Raw genomic sequence first — 21,703 nt, forward strand, 5'->3', positions numbered from 1 at the left:
CTTCTGGAGATGTCTGAATAAGCAGATCTGGGCAGGCCTGGTGGAATTGGCTGCCAGCACTCAGACTGATAACCCAGGGCTGTTCTCTTGTTGGTAGACAGGTAAGTCTCGAGCCGAGAGCCCGTGCTCCATCTCTGGGCTCAGCCAGAGGGCACAGGGCTTACTTCTTACACTGGAGCTCACAGGAATTCTGCAGGGGCCTCCCCAGCCATGACTTGTGTTTTAGTCAGTGCAACATTGTTACAATGACAGAAATACTTTGTCCCTGGCCTACCTTTCAGGGTTGACACCCTGAAATACAATTACAGGAAAAATACCCCTGGGAATTTTAAGTCATTCATCATATCCCCCTTTCTAAAGCCAGAATGCTTCTCCTTCATCCACTGTATTCGAGGAGGATTTGTAAAGGAAGTTAACGTTTTATCTGTGGAGTTAGCTTCGGTCTTACCAAACCATCCTTCTTGTGCAGGGAGCGGATATGGCGGCTCATAGGGAGAAAGGGAGGTGAGATGTCCCAGTTCCCTGACTGCTCCGGGAAACACTTCTTCCTTTGGGAACCTTTCCTGAGAGGTTCCAGACTGAGCTAGACTTTTGTTGTCATGGCCATTTTTGTTTTCCTTTTTCCACGTTAAGCTGGAGTGAAAGGAACACAGGCAAGGAAAGCAAGTGCGTTGCTCCCCTCCCCCGTCTCTCATCCCCCGTCTCCGCCCCCATCTCGGTCCAGTTCTTGTATTCATTTGAGATTGGAATCTGCTACTCTTACTACTAACTAAAATGTATTCTGAGAAGTGGGAAATGAATTGAGAATAAAGCCATCGTATGGTTCTCTGACCAAAGGGAATTTTGCAGCTGCAGTTTCTGAAACGATTTTGGAAGGCTTACCATGACATTCCCGAGGCTCCTCCAGTAGCTAGAGCTTCCCTGATTCCACTTGACTGCAGCCTAAGGAAAGGGGGTTGTCATCGAATGTTCCCTTTTGCCTCGGCTGGCCCCTGGACCATGCCCTAGACGACCTTGCCTGTCGTTCCCCAGCACTGGTAAATTAACTCTCTGGAATGAACACTGGGCGCCCTGTAGGCGTCAGTCCTGAAGCCTTCCTAGCCATGCTGTGTTGAGGCAGCACCGAATCCAGCTGGTGTGTGCAGAATGGCAAGTGCCAGCTGCCATGACAGGCCCCTTAGCTGAACCCATTTCTCCTTACCCGGCCCTCGTGTGCCAGCATCTCACCTCCACCTCACAGATGGCCCAGTCCACACGCGTGCTGGCGGATCGCTGCCTGCGATTCGTGCCTGTGGAGGCACAATTTGTTGTCATCCTTGTGTGGGTTCACTTTCCAGAAGCCCAGAATATCAGGCTGCTCGGAGGCCCCCGGGGCTGGGCTGGGAGGAGGCTGGGAGAAGAGGCTTTGACTGTTTCCACCTAGAGAGCGGATTTAAGGGACTTAGTCCCAGCCGGCAGGGCTAATGACTAGGACAAAACTCGTCCCTGGGGGACTGCTCAGGACACGCCTGAAGGACATTTCCTTTCCTGCTGTGACTTCGAAGCACGTGGCTTCTGCACAGACAGACCGGGCTCGGCTCTACCTGGTAGGTCCCGATGTCTCGGAAGAGCACCCCAAAGACATCAGCACAAACGAGGATCACGCACACGTTGCTGTGTTAAACTCTGCAGTGAAACGTTCCGATGAGGGTTGAGCTCCCGCCGTGGCCTGCTCACCCGTTTAGCTTTCTCTGGGCCAACCGCAGCCAGTCTCGTGTGTCCTCTGATGGGCACGTGGTCCACGCTCTCAGCTTCCACGTGTTACTTGGAATTCTTGGGCCCTGAGCTTCATCTCTACACAGGCAGCCCTCTTGCCTCCAAGTCAGCATTTCTGCAAATGGGCTCTGTAGGATGTTTTCATGGGTAATTGATAGTCCACGTGCAAAAAGATTCCTTTTTTGGAAATGCATTGATTCAGCGAATACCTCTTTTTTGACTAATTGACTGGAGTAGAATTTGGCTGTGGACTAACATAAAATTGTCGTCAGTGATTTTTTTCACCTACTGAAGGATTTCTCTCTGCTCTTTCCCAAACAGTGACTATGGTTACGAGAGACACAGCAACGGTCAGTGCCTGCCAGCATTTTGGTTCAATCCGTCTTCTCTGTCCAAAGATTGCAGCTTGGGACAGAGTTACCTCAACAGTACTGGGTGAGTGTCTGGAACAGTGACCTTGAGAGGTCAACCTTGGCTGCGTGCCAGCATGTGTTAAACGGACAGAATTCACTTCTGCACAACGTATCTGCTCTTGTTCATTTTAATAATACAGTGCAGATTTGCGTTAATACTGCAGATTTCATCTGATGCTAAAACCCCAGTTGTAAGGAAAGAAATAAAGCAGGGTCAAAGATGAGGATGAGGATATATAAATGGCTTCATTTTGTTTGATACTTTAATTCAGAATTCTTTCATCAAGGCAGCCTTTTTCCCTCACTGCATCCCTGTGAGGAAAGCCAAGTGAGCAATTCCTGTTTAGACACGGAAGCTGGAGTCAGAGCAGAAGCTCACGGACTTCAGAGGATATTCCCGTCAGTCAGAATGGGGTTCGTCTTCTGTGTCCCGTCGGGACTCATCGAAGGCATGCGTTCTGGTCTTTATAAATCTGGAATCAGATTCTAAAGTTTTGGCTTTAATGTTCTTGTTGTGGAGTTTATCCAACATTATTTAAGAAGTGGCATAAAAGGGAAAAAATTCCATGACTTTTCCACAATGTAACTGATGCTTATAGCCTTAAACAGTGCATGTGATTTATTTGAATTCTAAATCAATCTATAAGAGGCATTCTTTAGCCATTTGGGGAAAACTGAATATGGATTGGTGATTAGGTGATGTATTAGGGTTTTCCAGAGGTATGATTTTATATCTTATAGATAGATAGATAGACAGACAGATAGATGGATGATGATAGATGATAGATAGATAGATAGATAGACAGACAGATAGATGATGATTGATAGATAGATAGATAGATAGATAGATAGACAGACAATTTACTTTTAATGTGGAATTGGATCACATCACTATGGAGGTGGGCCAGTCCAAACCCCGAGGCCTGCAGGGTGAGGGGAAGCTAGAGACCGGAGAACCGACGGCCTGTCCCCGGGCCTCCTCTGAAGGGAGAAGCCGGAGGGCTGACGGCTGAGTTTCCACCGAAGGCCAGCGGGCTCCAAGCCAGGAGGAGCCAATGCTCCTGCTTGAGTTGGAGGCAGCGGGAAGCCAGTGTTCAGGTGAAGGCCCTCAGAAAGGAAGAGTCCTCTCTCACTCGGGGGGGGGGGGGGGGGGGGACACGCTCTCTGTTCTGTTCAGACCTTCGCAGGCCGGCGGGCGCCCACCCAGGCTGTGGAGGGTGGTCCGCTCCACGCAGGCTCCAGGTCCGCACTCCATCTCCCTCAAACCACCCTCACAGAAACACCAGGACAGCGTCTGACCACATGTCCGGGCACCTTGTGGCCTGTTCAAGTTGACAAATGAAATTAACCATCTCAGGGGATACTAGGTTACATCTAAATCCAAATGTTTATATTATATTCATGATATTGTATTATCAACATATAGTTATATATTTAGGTATGATCATCGTCTTTTGGTTAGGCAAAAAAAGAAAGAAAGAAACTTTATCTTTTAAAGGTGCATAATGTATGAGATTTTCTATGAAATGTTAAAAAAAAGGGAAAAGATATTGGTAATATTCGAAGATGTTAATGGGAGCATGGAGATTTACTATACTATTTTCTCTCATTTGTGTATGTTTAACAGTTCGATATTACAAAGTTAAAAGGGGTAGCAGGCTGGGAGGAGGGGAGGTGTGGGTGTCCACCTGATGACACCCCTTCTCACTCTCATGCAGGACAGGGGTGCGGACCTCCAGGTTTCCACCGACACACTTACCTCCAGTGGAAAATGTTTAAGTTGTTATTTTTAATAAAAAAGAGATCGTCAAAATAATAACATACTATTCTTCAACAGGAAGGGAAAACACACAAAGTACTTCAAATACAATCTTCTCTGAGTTATGGATTTCTTGAACCTTGGAGTGAAGGGCTAAGTTGTTGATTTGTTTGGTCCGGAACACAAAATCTAAGGAAAACACAGATAACTTTTTACAGCAATGGGTCAGTGGTGTCTTCAGCACTCAACACGGTGGGGAAAAATGGAAGAGGGCTGATGGAATCGATAAACAATGTTATCAGGAAGTTAGAATGAAACAACTTAAACTTTAATAACTTAGGTTTTTTTGTTTTGTTTTGTTTTGTTTTATCCTCACCCGAGGATATTTTTCCTTTTTTTTTTTTGTACAGATAGAGTGGGAGGGAGAGAGAGGAAGGGAGAGAGAGAGAGAAGCATCGACGTGAAGGGACACATCGAGTGGCTGCCACCCGCACGACCAACCAGGGCCGGGGACAAACTGCAACCGAAGTACGTGCCCTTAGCGGGAACCAAACCCGGGTCTCTTGGGACCGCAGGCCGACGCTCTAACCGCTGAGCCAAATTGGCCAGGGCAATATAACTTAGGTTTTTATTAGTCACATGTACCAGCATGCTCAGACCTTGTAAAGGACATCAGAAAGCCCTGAAACTAATTTCAAAATTGATTTTTTTTTTTTTTCGCTGCCTCAGTCAGTCAGGGAAGTGATATTACTCTCTCTTTGCTGTGGAGGAGAAGAGACCAAAGTAGAGAGGGTTCTAAGATGCTACGCAAATCACTGAACAGGCAGAATGAATACAAGCAGGTAGATACATGTACATCCACACACACACATTGTTTTATCCTTACCGAGGATATTTTTCCATTTATCTTTAGATAGAGTGGGAGGGAGGGACGGCGGAAGAGAGAGGGGGAGAAAGAGAAGCATCTATGTGAGAGAGACATATCAACTGGTTTCCTCCCGCATGACCCGACCAAGGCCAGGGACCGAACCGCCACCAAAGTACCAAGGTACGTGCCTTTGACCAGAATTGAACCCATGGCTCCTTGGTCTGTAGATACGCTAACCTCAAAGCCAAACTGGCCAGGGCACAAACAAACCTTTTTAAAAAATTTTTTTTTTAAATTCATTTGAGAGAGAGAGAAAAACATTGATGAGAGAGAACATCAATTGGCCACCTCCTGCATGCCCCCACTGGGGATCAGGCCCAAAACCTGGGCATGTGCCCTGACCAGGAATCGAACCGGTGACCTTTTGGTGCATGGGTTAATGCTCAACCACTGAGCCATACTGGCCAGGCCAAACAAACATATTTAAAGGTACCTCTAAATAGGTTTCGCCAGTCTTTAGGCAACCTCAATATTTGAAATCCAAATAAATCCTGACTTATATAAAATAAAATATCAGAGATGTTTAAATTATAGTATTCTAGTCAATGAACTTTTTCATCTATTTTCAATAAATTAAAAAATTAAATTAAAAAATGTGATCCAGCCCTGGCCGGTTTTGCTCAGCGGTTAGTGTGTCGGCTTGCGGTCCAGAGATACCCGGGTTCGGTTCCCGCTAGGGGCGCGTACCTCGGTTGCAGTTTGTCCCTGGCCCTGGTTGTGCGCGTGACAGCCACTCGATGTGTCCCTTTCACGTCGATGTTTCTCTCTCTATCTCTTCCTCTCTCTCCCTCCCACTCTATCTGAACAAAAAATGGAAAAATGTCCTAAGGTGAGGATAAAAAAATATGATCTAGTGATTATTGTCCAGGTATACAAGTGTCTGTCAATGCTATTATGTCTATTAATCACAAGGTCACAAGCATTGCTTCCTAGGGCTCGGTCTTCCCTCTCAGAGGTTGGTTTATGTCAGTGGCTTGTACATGACAGCATCTGACCCTAAAGGATGTTTAAGTTGCCATAGCTACTGGTTTCATCGATTCCATACATTGTGCAAAAATGCACCAGCATCAGTGAGCAAGCTTGTGTAAAGAGAGCGTGTGATGAATACCAGTCATCGGAAGGTGTGATCAATGCATCAATGCATCAGTGCCCTGCTCTAAAAAGTAAGGTGCTCACAGGTTGGGGAGGGACTGCCCACAGAAGGCCCAGTGGGCTGAAGTGTGCATGGGGACAGGGGGTGCGTGACAATAGTAACCTCACTGGTTAGGAACAAGAAGACCCTTTGTTGGGATGGGGGTCTGCAATTATTTTCTTTTTTTTTTTTTTTATCCTCACCCGAGGATATTTTTCCATTTTTTTTGTACAGATAGAGTGGGAGGGAGAGAGAGGGAGGGAGAGAGAGGGAAACATCGATGTGAAGGAACACATCGAGTGGCTGCCACCCGCACGACCAACCAGGGCCGGGGACAAACTGCAACCGAAGTACGTGCCCTTAGCGGGAACCGAACCCGGGTCTCTCCGGACCGCAGGCCGACGCTCTAACCGCTGAGCCAAACCAGCCAGGGCTGCAATTATTTTCAATAAAGTTCTCATACCATTGAATTTTCATTCAGTCTGTAGCCACTTAAAGAGTTGGCAAGAGGTAAAATGTGGATGAAACTGAGAAACAACTTTCTGCCCTTTTTAATGTCACTCCAGCCCCTCACGCAGATGTCACTTGGCTGTGTTGATTCATTGGCATCTAAACACAGGTTCAGTATTTAATGTTATGGCCGCCACAGTGTTGCCATTAAACTCTGGGCTTTTCACCGAACATCTTTAATTGCAAAGGAAATGTATACATAGGTTCTGTGTTTAAAAAGTTCACTTAGGTCATCACCCCAGTCCTGCCCCCTTTTCCACACAGCTGTGATCTGGTTGGCATGTGTGTTATCGGACACTTTTCTTTTGCCAGTGAATAATTATGCCAAGAAAAATTATACAGAATTAATTGGGGAGGTTGTTTGGTTTGTTTGTTTGTTTCTCTTTGATTTTAGAGAGAGAGGAAGGGAGAGGGAGAGAGAGAAAGAAACATTGATGAGAGAGAACATTGACTGGCCGCTTCCTGGATGCCCCCCACTGGGGACCTGGCCCACAACCTGGGCATGTGCCCTGACCGGGAATCGAACTGGCGACCTCTTGGTGCATGGGTCAACACTCAACCACTAAGCCACACCAGCCGGCCTGGGGAGGTTGTTTTTATGTGCACCTTCCAACTAGATATATTTCTTTTTTTTTTTGCCTTTTTCATTCAAAAATATAATGCCATCTTTCCAAGTCAGATTATATAAAGTTACCTTCTGTCTAATTACTTTTAATTTTATGGTATGAAAGCACCTGGGATTCTCGGTCCTCCCCTTTCATCAACATTTTGCTCACTTCCTATTTTCTGCCACTATCCACAATGCTGCAATTAACATTCTCACAGCATAACAATTATTATGGTTATTAAAAGTGTATAGCAATAGTTCGTCTCTTTTGGCAACTGGAGGTGTTTCTGCTGACTTGTAAAGCAGAAGCCACCCAGCTATCTGGTTCCGTCTGAGACCTGCATCCTGGCTTCGCCAGGTGTCCCCTGGGGAGGGTCAACACCGAGCTTCCTGCTCGCACACCTCCCGAGTCCCGCACGTTGGCCACGGATGTGTACTAGCTGCCATTCTCCTTTAAAACGCAAATGCCAATGGATCCTGTGGGGGAAAGCTGAGAGGAAGGGTCAGCAGCATTTCCCGAATGAACAAGGTGAGGAAGGTCGTTTCAGGCAAGAGAAACGAGATGAGCTGGGTGAACGGCCACCAGGGCAGTTTCTCAAGAACAAGCCCCGTGTCGGTGCCTGGAAGCCTATAGAATTAACGAGGTGGCTCCAGCGCGGGTCGGACCCATCCGTGGGCATCACCGGCTCCGTCGGTACAGAATCCGTACTGGCTTCAGGCTGGGATGGGCCGAGGCGGCAGGGGGCAAGGTCAGCCTGAGGGTGGCCTTCCATTGGTGTCACTCCCTGGACCCCTCGCCGTGTCCCTTACAGAGGAGCCCACCGGTGGTCATGCAGTCCGAACTTGAACCGAATGGGGCCCAGTAAACATCGTTTCTTGTCCGTCGGGCTAAACAAGCAAATCTCCCAGCATCACCTTTCTGAGGGTTTAGCTGAAAGTGTGGAGGTAAACCTTCCTCTGCCTTTTATTCTTTTTTAACACCTCGCTTTATAAATGGTTGCGCCTGCCCTCCCAGTCAGCTTATTACCCTGTATCTATAGCACTGCTCTCGGGCTCGCTCGTGATGGAAACATTCTAGCGTCGGTTAATATCATGCCCAGCGGAAATGCTATCTTTAGGGGTTACCAAACTATTTGTCAGCCTCACCGTATGGAATGGCTGTGCAATTTTTGTTTTAGGTCTTGGTTAGGACTTCGAAGAGAGAGTCGGAGTAAGAGCTGAATGAGTGCACAATGTCCCCCGGCGGCTGTGGCCCCCAGTCCTAAGTCCTTGGGCCATGGGACAGCCTGTGAGCAGTTCTGCTGGGTTCCCCAGGCAGCTCCCTGCCTCTGTCCCCCTTTGCCCTCACACCTTCCATGGGCCATTCCATGGGAAGCAAGGATGCTGGTTCAGGAGCCTCAGCTTGTTGTAGATGGAGAATGAAATACAATGGGGAGGATTCATTTGCTAAAAAACACTTAGCGTAAAACAAATGAGGCTCTTACTGCAGCCTCTACCATTCACCATTCTTAGCAGGTGTCTTCCTTCCTTCGAGCCGTAGTCTCACCTGTGACAATTCTCCGTATGAAGCATACAGCAAAGCCTAGCGCACAGAGGTCACTTTATGAAGTGCAGACCACCGATAGGCACCAGCCAAGGGCTCCTCTGGAGAAAAGGGAAGAGGAGGGAACGTTCTTTTTATCCTGTAGATAGTCCAGACATTTACTTAATGCTTAATAGTCGTTGCAGTCCTGATATCTAGGACATATGTAATCTAAGTCTTTGTCTCATCTGCAAAACAGAAATAATAACCCGCATAGACGGATAAAGTCCCGTGATTAGAAACCACTGTCCATCAAAACACTTCTGTCCCTTACTACCACTCACAGCAAACACCTTTGCCCGATTAGTGAGGGTCCTTTGGTTCAAGTAAAATGAAATCAGTATTCATTTGGACATTTGCTTGTGTGAGATGACCCCAATACCATTTCTCTGTTTCTCTGTTGGCATCTGTATGTATCTCAGTTTGCACACACACACACACACACACACACACACACACGCAGCTCATTTCGTTGCACTTGTGTGCGGTTCCATCTTATTTATACTGTGTGGCACCCAGGGAACATGCTGCACATTTAAGCTGCTAAATTAACCAGGATGTTGCTTGTTTCATGCCAACCGTGAAACATTCTGTAAACATAAATTGAAGTGGGCATTGGGCTGCTTTATTCTAAGAAACCAAGATAATCTTCTCAAGGGACAGATATTTTTCTTGCTACTAAGCTAGAGATATTTCTAGATGTGTTAACAGCAACAACCACAAAAAGGTGTGTATAGAAATGTCTGCCTGTGGAGTTTTTTAGAGGAGCCATGAATTCCTCTTGGATGAACGTAAAAATGACAGCTTTTATTGTTCCTAAGGGTTAGTTTCTCAATATGCAACAGGGATGTATGCTCGGGAAGCTTAAAAATGATTTGAAAAGAAGATTAATTTATATTTATATGTGTGTGTGTATATATATATATATATATATATATATGAACATTTGGTCCAGGAAAAAATATGTATACAGAAATTCTAACAAAACAGTAATCTTCATACTGTCAATATATATATTGGAATATTTTTAAATGCTTCCTATAAACATAACCCTCCCTACATCAGGCATGGAAACAGTGGACCCTGGCTAGCCTGCCCTTGCCCTGGAGTTGCTATTTCCAGGGTCTTCCGGGGCTGTGTTTTTTTTGATCCTCACCTAGGACATTATTGCACTCATCTTCAGATAGAGCAGGAGAGAGGGAGGGAGAAAGAGAGAGAGAAACATTGATGTGAGAGAGACACATCGACTGGTTGCCACCCACACAACCCCAACCAGGGCTGGGGACAAACTGCAACCGAGGTACGTGTCCTTAGTGGGAACCGAACCCGGGATTCTCTGGTCTGCGGGCCGACACTCTAACCGCTGAGCCAAACAGGCCAGGGCAGGGCTGTGGTTTTTAACCCAGGTAACCACCTCTCTATGCTTGGTGGGGATGTTGATGTTCCGTTTTATCTCCTCAGCGAGACTTAGTGATGTGTGCCTTGCAGAATCACTGGTCCTGGAAGTAGTGTGTGGGTTTCCGGTGCACAGGAAGGACGTCACTTGCGTTATCTGAGCCCCGGCACCGCGAAAGCTCACGGAGCTGCCTCTAGCACACCGTGTGCAGTGTCCGGGCAGGGACCAGTAATGGTGGCCACCGAGCTGGCTCTTCAGAGTCCCTTTCTCAGATGAGGTTTCATGGATGGAGATCCTGTTACTCACATAGCCGTTCTTGCCCACCGCAGTGGTGTTGGCATTACCAATTCTCAGGCAGGTGGTAGGCACAGGGGCCCAGAACTGCTACTGGGCCCCCGGGTGAGCTTGGAAAACTCTCTAAGCGGTGTCTCCTTTCTCTTGTGTGCACAGTGAGGGGACTGTATTGGCTGCTCTGAGACCCCTTCAGGCTCCGACATGTCCATGGCCAATCTGAAGTGCTTACTAAGGTTTCTTGGACTGCAAGGTGCTCAAAAGAAGGGGAAAGTTCTTTATGTAAATTAGTTGTGCAACGAGTCGACTCGGAGAGCGGATTCCGAGAGTCATCCCCACGGTTCTCGACTGTGAGCCATTCCGCCTAGCGTTGCCATATGTCCCGTTTCATCGAGGTGGCGTTTGCAACGAAGCCACTCTCCGTTTTCTGTCGCAATTAAACGACTTGTGCCTCCTCCTGCTTCACGCAAGAAAGGTTCCCCCCACCCCCGTCTAGGACTGCAACCCCCCAATTCCAAGGTCTGCTTGCTCGGTTTAAGGGAAGCATCCTGAAAAGGGCTGCTTTGCGCAGAGAAACTTGGAGAACCTGCCTCGTCAGCCGAGGAACCCGGTTCTTTAAACGTGGCTGTTCCACCTGCTGCACAGGATCCTCGTTCAACACGGGCACATCGGCTCCAGGAAGATCTCTCCCCAGGCAGCAAAAGAGAAACTGGATGGGGTTGCCATGGTCACAGGATGCAGGCAGAAAGCTACCTGGTGGGCCCGAGGAGGTGGTGGGGGCCTCATTTAACTTTCTTTTTGGGGTGCAGGTTGTTGGTGTGGCAGATTGTCCTTGCGGCAGTGGCCGCGTGGGGGTGAGGCGGGTGTCACCCTGTGGCAGTTGTACTTCTGGTGGAGGAGGGCTTGACGACGCCCCGTGCAGAGGTGCCAAGCGCAGGGTGATGTTGTGTCTGAGAGCGCGCCATTCTCCAGCTGTTTGCTCGCAGATCCAGCAGGACGCCCTCCTTGTCTTGGGTTTTAGCTTTGACGTGCTCAGTGCTGTCCCTGGGCTCAGCCTCAGGGTGATGGTCTCGCCAGCCAGGGTCTGCACACAGGTCTGCCTCTCTGCGTCTGCCAGGGAGGCTGCCCTGCACCCTCGTGGAGGGGAAGGGGGGGTCTGGAAAGATTTTAAGTCTGAGCCCTACCCTGTACCCAGAACTAGCTCCCTTCTGTCTCCCCAAGGCTCGTTCCATTTCTTGTTTTGTTAAGTGTCCTTGTAACAAAGCAGTGTTGCTTGGAAAACAAAGGCATACAGTACGGTTCAAAATAGTAAACAATGCAAATTCTTCCCATTGTGCACGCAAATGAGGGACTCCGAGCTCAGGGTCAGTGCGGCTGGCCTTGGCCACAGTGCGGCTGGCCTTGGCCACCTGGGGACCTAGAGTCCCAGCTCCACCTTGGCCAGTGCCTGAGACAGCGACTGTGGAAAGGGAAGGGCCAGCTGGACAGACAAGGATGACGTCTGAGGCGGTTTTCGCAGAATGAGGAGGAGCTTGGCAGGAGGAAAGGGCATTCCAGGCGGAAAGAACAGAGCAGGCAGACGAAGGCTGGAGGGAGCCTGCCCGACCGTGGACAGAGCAGATGCTGGAAGTACGTGTTCAGGCCGGACTGTGGACTGCTTGGCACCTGACCCGTGCCCTTCACGAATACGCCCACAGCAACTTCTGAGGGATTTTGAAAAAGAAACTGCCATGGACTGATTTGATCTTAAGATAATCTTGGCAATAATAGGATAGCTTCTATTTTCAGAGAATTTGCTATTTAATAAAAGTTAATAGTTATTTAAATACTTTTTTTTTTTTTAAGTAACTTTCAGTATTTTAATACTTTTTTAGGTTCTTACAGTGTGCCAGACTCTAGTCTAAGCCCCTTTGGTTTCATAACCTCACTTAATGATCCCAGGAACTTCATGAAAAGGTTCTGTAATTTTCCTGTTTTAGAGGCGGAGAACTTGAATACTGGAGAGAGGTTGGCCCAGGATCATAGTATGTAGGAGCCTGAATTTAAACTCAGACAGTTCTATCCTACAGCACTGTAAGTACCAGGGCAGTGGTCTGTGTCCCTGTGCACTAGAATCCTCAGGGGCCTTAAAACAAAACACACGGATGCCCAGAGTTCTCACAATTCCTGGGGTGAGAGCTCTAGACATTCAATTATTTTATTTTATTTTTTAATAATTTTTAATTGAGTTTAGAGAGAGGAAAGGAGAGGGAGGGAGAGAGAGAGAGAAACATAAATCTGCTTCTCTGCACACACCTGACTGGGGATTGAGCCTCAACCCAGGCATGTGCCCTGACAGGGAATCTGACTGGTGACCTCTTGGTGCACGGGCCAGTGCTCACCCACTGAGCCACACCAGCCAGGATATCATTCATTTATTTTAAAAGTGCCTCCCCGTGATACTAAAAGAGCAGATAGGGTTTCTATCGGCTGAATCAGATGATGCTATCACCTTAGCATAGACTGAATAATGATAAACATTTGTATTCCACCCAAATTCACAAGATTTAAAAAAAAAACAAAAAAACTGCTAAATAGTAAAATAACGGTTTTACTCTCACAAAGAAAAACGATGGTCTCCATCTTTTTTAAGGCCGGCAGGAAGCTCAGAAGCGAAATCAAAGAAGGTAGCCGTAAAGTAGAAGGGGACAGGGGTATCAGGATAGGAAGGCAGAGAACAGTTGAAATCGGCGTTACTGAAGTAACACCCTGTCGACTGATGAGCAGTCGGTAGCAGCAAAGGCACGCTTGCAGAATGTTTCCTTGCCAGTAATTGCACAAAGACTCCCCTGCCATCAGAGATCACTTTTCTTCTCGGTAGATTGAAGAACGCGTTACCACTAAGTGCATCCCAGTCATATTCAGAGCTCGGGCCCAACCTAATCATAAGTTGCCTTGTTATTGCGGAGCTAGCTTCCCTATTTAATAACATATTAAATGCATTATTCATTTGTGTAGCTCAGTCCCAGGGACAGCTGCTGGTATGAAAATAGGAGCATTCTGTATTGCAAAAAGCAGGTGTGTGCTTACTTGAGTAAATTGACTCTGTATTTCTGCACAATGTTCTTCTCAATTTCCAGCACAGGTCTGGTAGGGCTAATGCGATGCTATTTTCATCCAGGGGGAAAAAAAAATAGTTTCAGAATGGTTTTTAATGAGCGTTTAAAAAATTACCGAGTCTTCTCTGTGGCAGAATCCCAGGGGGATGGATCCGTGCTTTGGATTTGAGCAGAACTCCTGTTGCTACAGGATTAGGGAAAGCCTGAGGTGCTGATTGGTCAGAGCAGAGACAAACAAAGGAAATGTTCCCAGGGTTATGATGACAATGGCGATGGTGAGTCCGTGCCTCTTATAGCTGCCCGCCAAGACGGAGTCACAGGTGTGCTTGGATGTGAGGTGATTAAAAATCATGATCTGCCTTTCTTTGGCCTAGTGCCCTGCTTTAGAAGCACACGGGGAGTTTCTGACATGCGGTTAAATTCACTGGGATGCTATCGTTTCTGTGTAACAGCGTTACCTACTCCCCTTGCTGGTCCCAGAATGCCACCGTTCTCCAGTGTCGGCACCTTTCTGTTTTCCTCCCTTCCCCACCTGCCATCATTTCGTCTTTTAGTCAGCATGTACTGATAAGCACGTCCAATGGATTTCAAAGACCATCAGATGGGGTGATGTCAGACAGGCTCAGACATGACAATGGCCAAGCAGAACGTGCAGGGAGCTCAGTGCAGTAGCAGGGGTTTGGGGGCTTCCTGCTTGTGCTCGTTGTTGAATTTGAAAGGCAAGCAGGAATTCCAAAGACAGGGATCAGCACAGCTGGGCTGGTGGGTGAGGTGCCCGAAGGCACCCTTCAGTATTGAAAAGGACACAGCCATCCCGGTGTGGACCTCCTGATTGTCAGGCTTGCGAGTCCGGGGCTCAGGGGTGCCCACAAGGAGCTTACCGTTCAGTCACACCCAGGAAGACAGTCCTACAAGGCGCACATGATCCCTGTGCAGTCAATCATGAGGATCCTTGAAGAGTGGAGAGGAGGGATGATCTTGCTCCATTTGAAGAACCAGGGCAGTGTAGTGGTTAAAAACAGATGTGTTCTAGAGACAGATTTTTTGGAGTTCTGGCTGTGGCATCTTGAGAAAACTAGTTAACTTCTTTGAATCTTTTCTTCATCTTTACGTTAGGAATAACAACACCTTCCTTACTAGGGATACTTTGACGATGGAGGAGAAAGGTCTCCTTGGGAACTTAGTGCAAGGACAAAACCACAGCACAGTGAGAACTCTCTGAACGGGAGCTTCCTGTCTCACTACTGTGCTACCAGGAGGAGACAGGCGGTGAGCTGAGGCTGAAGGCATGGGCAGCCACGGTGCATACAGCAGGTCAAGTGGAACGAGCGGCAGAACATAAATGCTTTCAAGGGGATCGAAGAGAGAGGTGTGGCTGCATTGGGAAGGTGGAGGACAAGAGCCTGCCAGGCAAAGCCGGCACACTGCCAGTGTTTGCAGAGATGCTTTGTCGGGACCCAGCTGCGTTCATTCTTCTGCACACTGTCTGTGTCCACTTCCATGCACAACCGAAGAGTCGAACACTTGTCACGAAGACCGTGCAGACTGCAGAGCTGAAGCATTTACTGTCTGGCCCCTTGTATATAAAGTTTGTCAACCCCTGGTCTAGCAGACTGCAAAAACCTAGGGGCTTTGCTTCCAGTGTGAGCTCTACCACTAATTATAGGCAATAGTCTTGGGAAATCAAATATATGAATACATAAAGTGCTGCGGACCTCACACTGTACCCCCAAAGCCTTACAGGCTCATCAGCCTGAAACCACAGATTTAGTTTATTAGTGAATGATCAAGTGTATAGTGTACCTCTATAGGATAATTTAATTTTTTATAAAGCACAAACAAGAAGAAATAAGCAAAAAGGTAGGAAGGATTTACTCAAGTTGCAGACTGAAGTCTCCTGAATATGAGATTTCAGTGGTTTAGCCAGTCTAACCCCACATGAAGTATTGAGCAGAAAAGATCAAATTTAGCCAACTTTCTGAACCTCGCCACTACAATAGCACGCTCCGTGAGATCTAACGTCAAACCATGTCATCCGGAACACTCTCTTCTTCCTCTGACTTGCAAATTCCCGGGCAATGTATATTTCTCATGCTAACCCTGTACAGCCTTCGAAGTATCGCCCGGATTACCCACACGTATCTCTGCACCGAGATTATAAACGTTGTGAGGGCAAGGACCATGTCTCCTACAGCTCTGCGTTTCCCGCGGCTCTGAAGTGAAATGATTGATTGATTGATTGACCAAATGGATGAAAGAAGTATATGAAGGTGCTAGCAATAGGTACAGTGTGTTACTATGATGACTTGTCTTCCTGTTGGGTGCTTGGATGAAGTAGCTGTAACCCTCAGGGCAACAGGAAGTGTAGTTATTGATAGCCCTCAGGGCTAGGCAGCAGGTTCAGCTGCAAGAATTGGGAGTGATCCGAATTATAATGAGCTGTGTGACGACTTGAGCTTCTCTCCGTTTAGGTATAGGAAGGTGGTTTCCAATAACTGCACGGATGGCGTGAGAGAACAGTACACGGCCAAACCACAGAAGTGCCCGGGGAAGGCCCCGCGGGGGCTCCGCATCGTCACTGCGGACGGGAAGTTGACAGCGGAGCAAGGGCACAACGTCACCCTCATGGTGCAGCTGGAGGAGGTAGGACTGCTTGCCGTCTCCCCTCTGCCTGCCAGAGCCAGGGGTGCTTCCGAAGGCGTCCTGGTTTGGTTTACATGGCTTTTTGGTTTTATTTACAGATGTTTGACATTTTTATTTACATTTTTATTGTGTTCTACTTTTAGTTTCTCGTGTTTGTTGTTACTGTTTTATCTTCTCTGACACATTTTTTTAAAAGGATTTTTATTTCCCAGCAAGAGTTCTCCGCCCCCACTAAGTATCTCGCTTCTTGGGGGCTTCTTTTGGGTGTAGCTTGCCTTCATGCCACTTGTAGCAAAAAGTTTTTTCCGGAATACGTTAATAATGATAATTCTGAAACAATGTAGCATACACACATGCTCAGCCCACGTAGAAAGTACTGATGCTGTCTTCCTCTCTCAACCTGAGGTCTTGCTTCTCTCTTCCGTAGGCAACATGCTGGCTGAGCGTATACCCCAGGGGCCCATCTGCACACCCTCGCGTATGCTTTCTTTGGCTATTGAGAGTTTGTATTATTATTTTTTTTTTGGTAGCACTTCAAGGATATTATTATGAGCATTAATGTTTTTCAAGCTATGGTTATCTGAAATTTCTGAGTGTTTAGATGATAGATAACATGAGCTTTCTACGATGTACCTTAGAATGTACACAGACATCTTTGTCATCCTGTGAATGAGGAAGATGGTCTCTGAAGGATAAATACTTTCATTAAAGGATCTTAGTGGTTCAACCAGGCAGTCCTACCTCTAGCCATGTTTTCTGAGCACTGTGCTAGGCCTTGTGAATACAATGGGACTTAAATAGTTACTCACGACGGAGGAGTCGGATTTATTCACTGCAGTCAGTGACTTCAGCGTTCTCTTCTGACAGTGCAGAGGCTTTCGGTCTTCAACCTTCATAAGAATCACCAGGGAGCACCGTACAAGGGTTTTCTGAGCCCCGTGTCCAATGACTGTAATTTAGCAGGTGGGGGTGGGGCCCAAAAAGGTGCATTTCTAATGCGGTCACAGGTTAGGCATTGTGCTTCCAGGAAAACAAGTCAAGGGGCAGGGAGGAGTCTGGGAGGCTCTGCAAGGTGACTCGAAGGGGAAAGGTGAAGTAATTAGGGTTATATCGTCAGATTTGATAAAATTATTAGTATTTTAATTTTTGTAGAAAAAAAACAACTGTGAAAGGAGTCTGGAGCTCTGGCGCAGAGGATGCTGGTCCTCCTGGTCCAGGGACCATTTAGATCCACTACTCTAACTAGTGCCTATCTCCTTAAGGGGTGCCTTTCAACATACCCAATCTTCTAACTACTGAGGTCCCTCAGTATTCTTCAGGTGGAACGAGAAAGATATAGGCCAATTCAGGCCAAGTGGAGTTGTTCGCATTTCACAGAAGTAAAACCTTTGGGGACTTCTGCCTGCGGCTATAACAGATTGGCTTGCCACAAACCAAACGATACATATGTACTTAGAGCAAGAGTGAGAGAGGGGGCCGAAGGGGGAAGATGAACATGAGAATGATCAAGAGGATTCGAAAAGCCAAAATTGTTTCCCAAGAGACGGGGGATTCATTGCAGCGAGGCCAACATCGTGTGCTGTGTCTCCCGCGAGAACTTGGCCAATTCATCCATCACTCTGCGTAAGAGCTCAGATTTCAGATCCCCTGTGGAAGTCCAGGTGCAAAGTGCTGGCTCAGCAGCTCTTTGGGACCCACAAGGCCGGACGATACGGGTTGGTCTGGGGCGAGCCAAAGCAGCCAGGCCGATGAGGCCACCTCCCAGGGGGCAGGGAAGCACAGACAGCCTGTGCTTTTTCCTCCTGGAGTTATTTGACAATATCTAAGTGATACAGGCTAAAGAAAAAGTAGCCACTAAGAGGATTAGAAGGTGAGCTTAGATTTAAAAAGTATTAACATTTTCAAGAGATAAAAATGTGAGTTCAGTTGCTGTCTGGGAACAGCCACCCCCAGGTGAACAGTGGGAGACCCGGCTAGGTTCATGGGACCCCTGGAAAGCTCTGCCCCAGGAGAGGGCACCCCAGAATCAGAGCAGGCTGTCCAAACCCTGCAATCCCACCTGAAATTATTTCAGTATCTGAAGAGTTGAGAATGATTTCTCCCCTCCTCGAAATGCCTGTCAAATCCTCTTTAAGGAAAATGAAACAAATCAGAGACCTTACCTATTTTTTATATAAATGCTGAGCATTTATTTTTTGGGAAAAATTATGGATATATCAAGAAACAGACTCAAATGGGGAAAAAGCAACCGAAAAAAACAGCTGTCTGATATGCAGTTGACTGATCACTGAAAGAACAGTTGTCTGTTGTATGAGTGATATGTTCGTAAGTATGGGACAAGACCCTGCAGCATTAATCAGGAAGCAGTAATCCGACGGAAATTGTAGAAATAAAGATAAAATAACTGATACTAAGGACTTCAGTGGGTTTCCAGGAAATTGAACCCAGATGAATAGAGAATCAGTTAACTGGAAGAAATGACATTAGGAAATCAGGTCATTTGTAGCATAGGAGAAAACATAAAAAATAGGAGAATTTTAAGAGACAGGTGGGAAATGGTGAAAAGCTGATTTTACACAGATGTAACTGGAGTCTCAGCAAGGGATGAGGGAGATAAGGAGCCAGAATCATTTCGAAGAGATAATGTCTGAGAATTTTCAAAATTGATCAAAGACACAGCATGTCAAACCCATGGATTTAAGAGAATCACCAAACTCCAACCAGGCTGTATATAAAAAAGGACCATGCTCAGGTATCACATTCAAACCACTGAAATCTAAAAACAGAGAAAATTTTTAAAGTAGCCTTAAATAAAATAGAATGACATTTTTGAAGTGCTGGAGAAGAAAATACAAATGTGAAGGTAAAATAACGATATTTTTCAGATGAGCCTGGCCTGTGTGGCTCAGTGATTGAGTGTTGACCCAGGCACCAAGAGGTCGCAGGTTTGATTCCCGGTCAGGGCACATGCCCAGGTTGTGGGCCCGATCCCCAGTGGGGTGGGGGCGGGGTATACAGGAGGTGGCCAATCGGTGTTCTCTCTCATCAATGTTTCTATCTTTCTCTCCCTCTCCCTTCCTCTCTCTCTCTAAAATCAATAAAGGAAAAAAAAAATAGTTTTAAAAGATATTTTTCAGATGAACAAAAGCTGAGATGAATCATATAAGTTGATTTCTATCAAAAAAAAAACAAAAAAAACCAAAGGACTACTTTGTAAAGTAACCACAATGCTGTACACCTGAAACTAATATAAAATGATGTTGGATTTAAATTGGAATTGAAAAATAAAATAAAAAATACTAAAGGTAATGATGTAGCATAAAGAACATGATCCTAGACAAAAGCACAAAAATAATGGAGAAAATGAAGAGTAGAAAGAGAGTATATATGTGGGTAAATTGAAATTAATATTTAATAACTTTGCCGACCAATAGTGATAATCAGCTATGGGACTGAAAACAGAGAGAGAATTAATCTACACGACAACAGTGATATAGTATGTAGAGGGACGTAACTAGAGTGAAACTGCTTTAAGTCCCATGAATTGTCTGTGAAGAGGTAAAAGTAGTCATTTATATTAGACACCAACATGGCCAGAGTGCTTGTTTTAATAGTTAGAGTAACAACTAAAAGAATAATAAGGGAATATTTAACTATCAAGTTGTGACAGGGAAATTGGAGTAACAGTAAAAGTGCCTCATTCAAAATAAGCCAAGGAAGAGAGAAAAAGGAATGTACTACAGTTGAAACAAATAGAACAAATACTGAAATTTAGATAGAAAACCAAGTATTATCGGTAACTATATAAAATAAGTAATTAAGGACTTCTGCGGCTTGCTTAAGAAGTCTGTACCTACCCTAACCCAAGATCATGAAGACAGACCCCAAGTTTGTTCTTTAGCTTTCAAGGCTATGATCCATCTCGAGAAGATGGTTTCAGGTAGGGACCAGTGTTTATATATTTTTCCATATGCGTATCTAATGGACCCAGCACCACCAAAAGACAATTATTTTCACATTTAATTGCTATGAGCTTGTATCATAATATCATAAGATATATGTGTGAGTCTATTTTTAGACACTTTATTTCATTCCACTGGTCTGATTTTCTGTGTTAATTGATGATTACAAACACATTTTAATTACTCTAGATTTAGAGTAAATCTTGACATTTTGCATATAGATCCTCCAAAACACATAGAAAATAACATATATATGTGCACATATATGTATAACGTATAATAGCATCAGAATGCAACCCATACCTACAGACAAATCTAACAACTTGTTTTCAATAGCTCTCCCCCGAAAACTACAATACATTTCGAAAAGTAAAAGATGCAATGTTATGAGATGGCAATTTTTTTCATATTGATCTTAGATTAAATATAATTCCAGTAAGACTCTCCAGCATTTTTTGTGGGTTATAATTGACAAGATGAATATAAAACATATGAAAATGCAAGGGCTCAAGAATAGCAAAGATAATCTGGAATATGATTCACATAATAGGATGGCTTACTTTACCAGATTTCAAGATTTATTATATAGCTATAATAATTTAAAAAGTGTAGTGATTTCATAGGAAAAAAATTATATATCATTATATATATATCTTTATATATATATATATCACATAAACAAGTTGACAAGAAAAAGCAATAGAGTCAAGAAATATATCTATATCTATATATCTATATCTATATCTATATCTATATCTATATCTATATCATCGATAGACCCACTTATTTATGACAAATGAGACACTGTAGTACAGTAAATAAATTATAATATTTTCAGTAAATGGTGCTACAACATTGGATATCCATGTGCGCCTACATGAAGCTTGACTTGAAAGATACAGCTAAAGTGTTCAAAGGAAAACACAAAAGAGTATCTTCACTACCTTAGGTTAGGCAAACATTTTTTTTAAACAGGAAACAAAAACCACCAAATATAAAGGAAAATATGGTTTAATTAGACTACATTAAAATTAAGAATTTCTTTTCCCCAAAAGACATCATTTAGAAAATAAGCCCTAGAGGGGAAGAAGTTTTTGTAATACATAATTTCAATAAAGGATTTATACCCATAAAAAATATAAATAAATCTTACAAATCAATAAGAAAAATTCTGGCAAAACAATAGGAAATGCACAAATGACTTAAGTAAGTTTTTCAAAGAAGGTAACCAAATAGCCAATAAGCATATGAAAACATTCTCAACATTACTATTCAACAAGGGGATTTAACCAGACACTAATCAGATATTACTGTGGGCCCAACAGAAGATATATATATATTTTTTATTTATATATATATATTTTTTTTAATCCTCACCCAAGGACATTTTTGTGTTTATGTTCAGATAAAGCGGGAGGGAGAGAGGGGGAAAGAGAGAGAGAGAGAAACATCAATGTGAGAGAGACACATTGACTGGTTGCCACCCACACAACTCCAACCAGGGCCGGGGACAAACTGCAACTGAGGTACATGCCCTTAGCGGGAACCGAACCCAGGACTCTCTGGTGCGTGGGCCAACGCTCTAACTGCTGAGTCAAACCAGCCAGGACCGGAAGATTTATATTTT

General features: G+C 45.2%; 1 protein-coding gene across 6 annotated transcripts in view; it reads left to right on the plus strand.

Moving 5' to 3' along the window:
• The window catches only part of SORCS1 (sortilin related VPS10 domain containing receptor 1), a 474,859-nt gene that overhangs the window by 390,317 nt on the left and 62,839 nt on the right, over nucleotides 1–21,703 (plus strand). For all 6 annotated transcript variants that reach the window (XM_036264900.1, XM_036264895.1, XM_036264899.1 and 3 more), the window contains exons 17-18: nucleotides 2,077–2,190; nucleotides 15,943–16,114. In XM_036264900.1, the coding sequence (XP_036120793.1) occupies nucleotides 2,077–2,190; nucleotides 15,943–16,114 (286 nt within the window). The remainder of the gene's footprint in view (nucleotides 1–2,076; nucleotides 2,191–15,942; nucleotides 16,115–21,703) is intronic.

The sequence above is a fragment of the Molossus molossus genome, unplaced genomic scaffold (assembly GCF_014108415.1).
Source record: "Molossus molossus isolate mMolMol1 unplaced genomic scaffold, mMolMol1.p scaffold_m16_p_17, whole genome shotgun sequence".
NCBI lineage: Eukaryota > Metazoa > Chordata > Mammalia > Chiroptera > Molossidae > Molossus > Molossus molossus.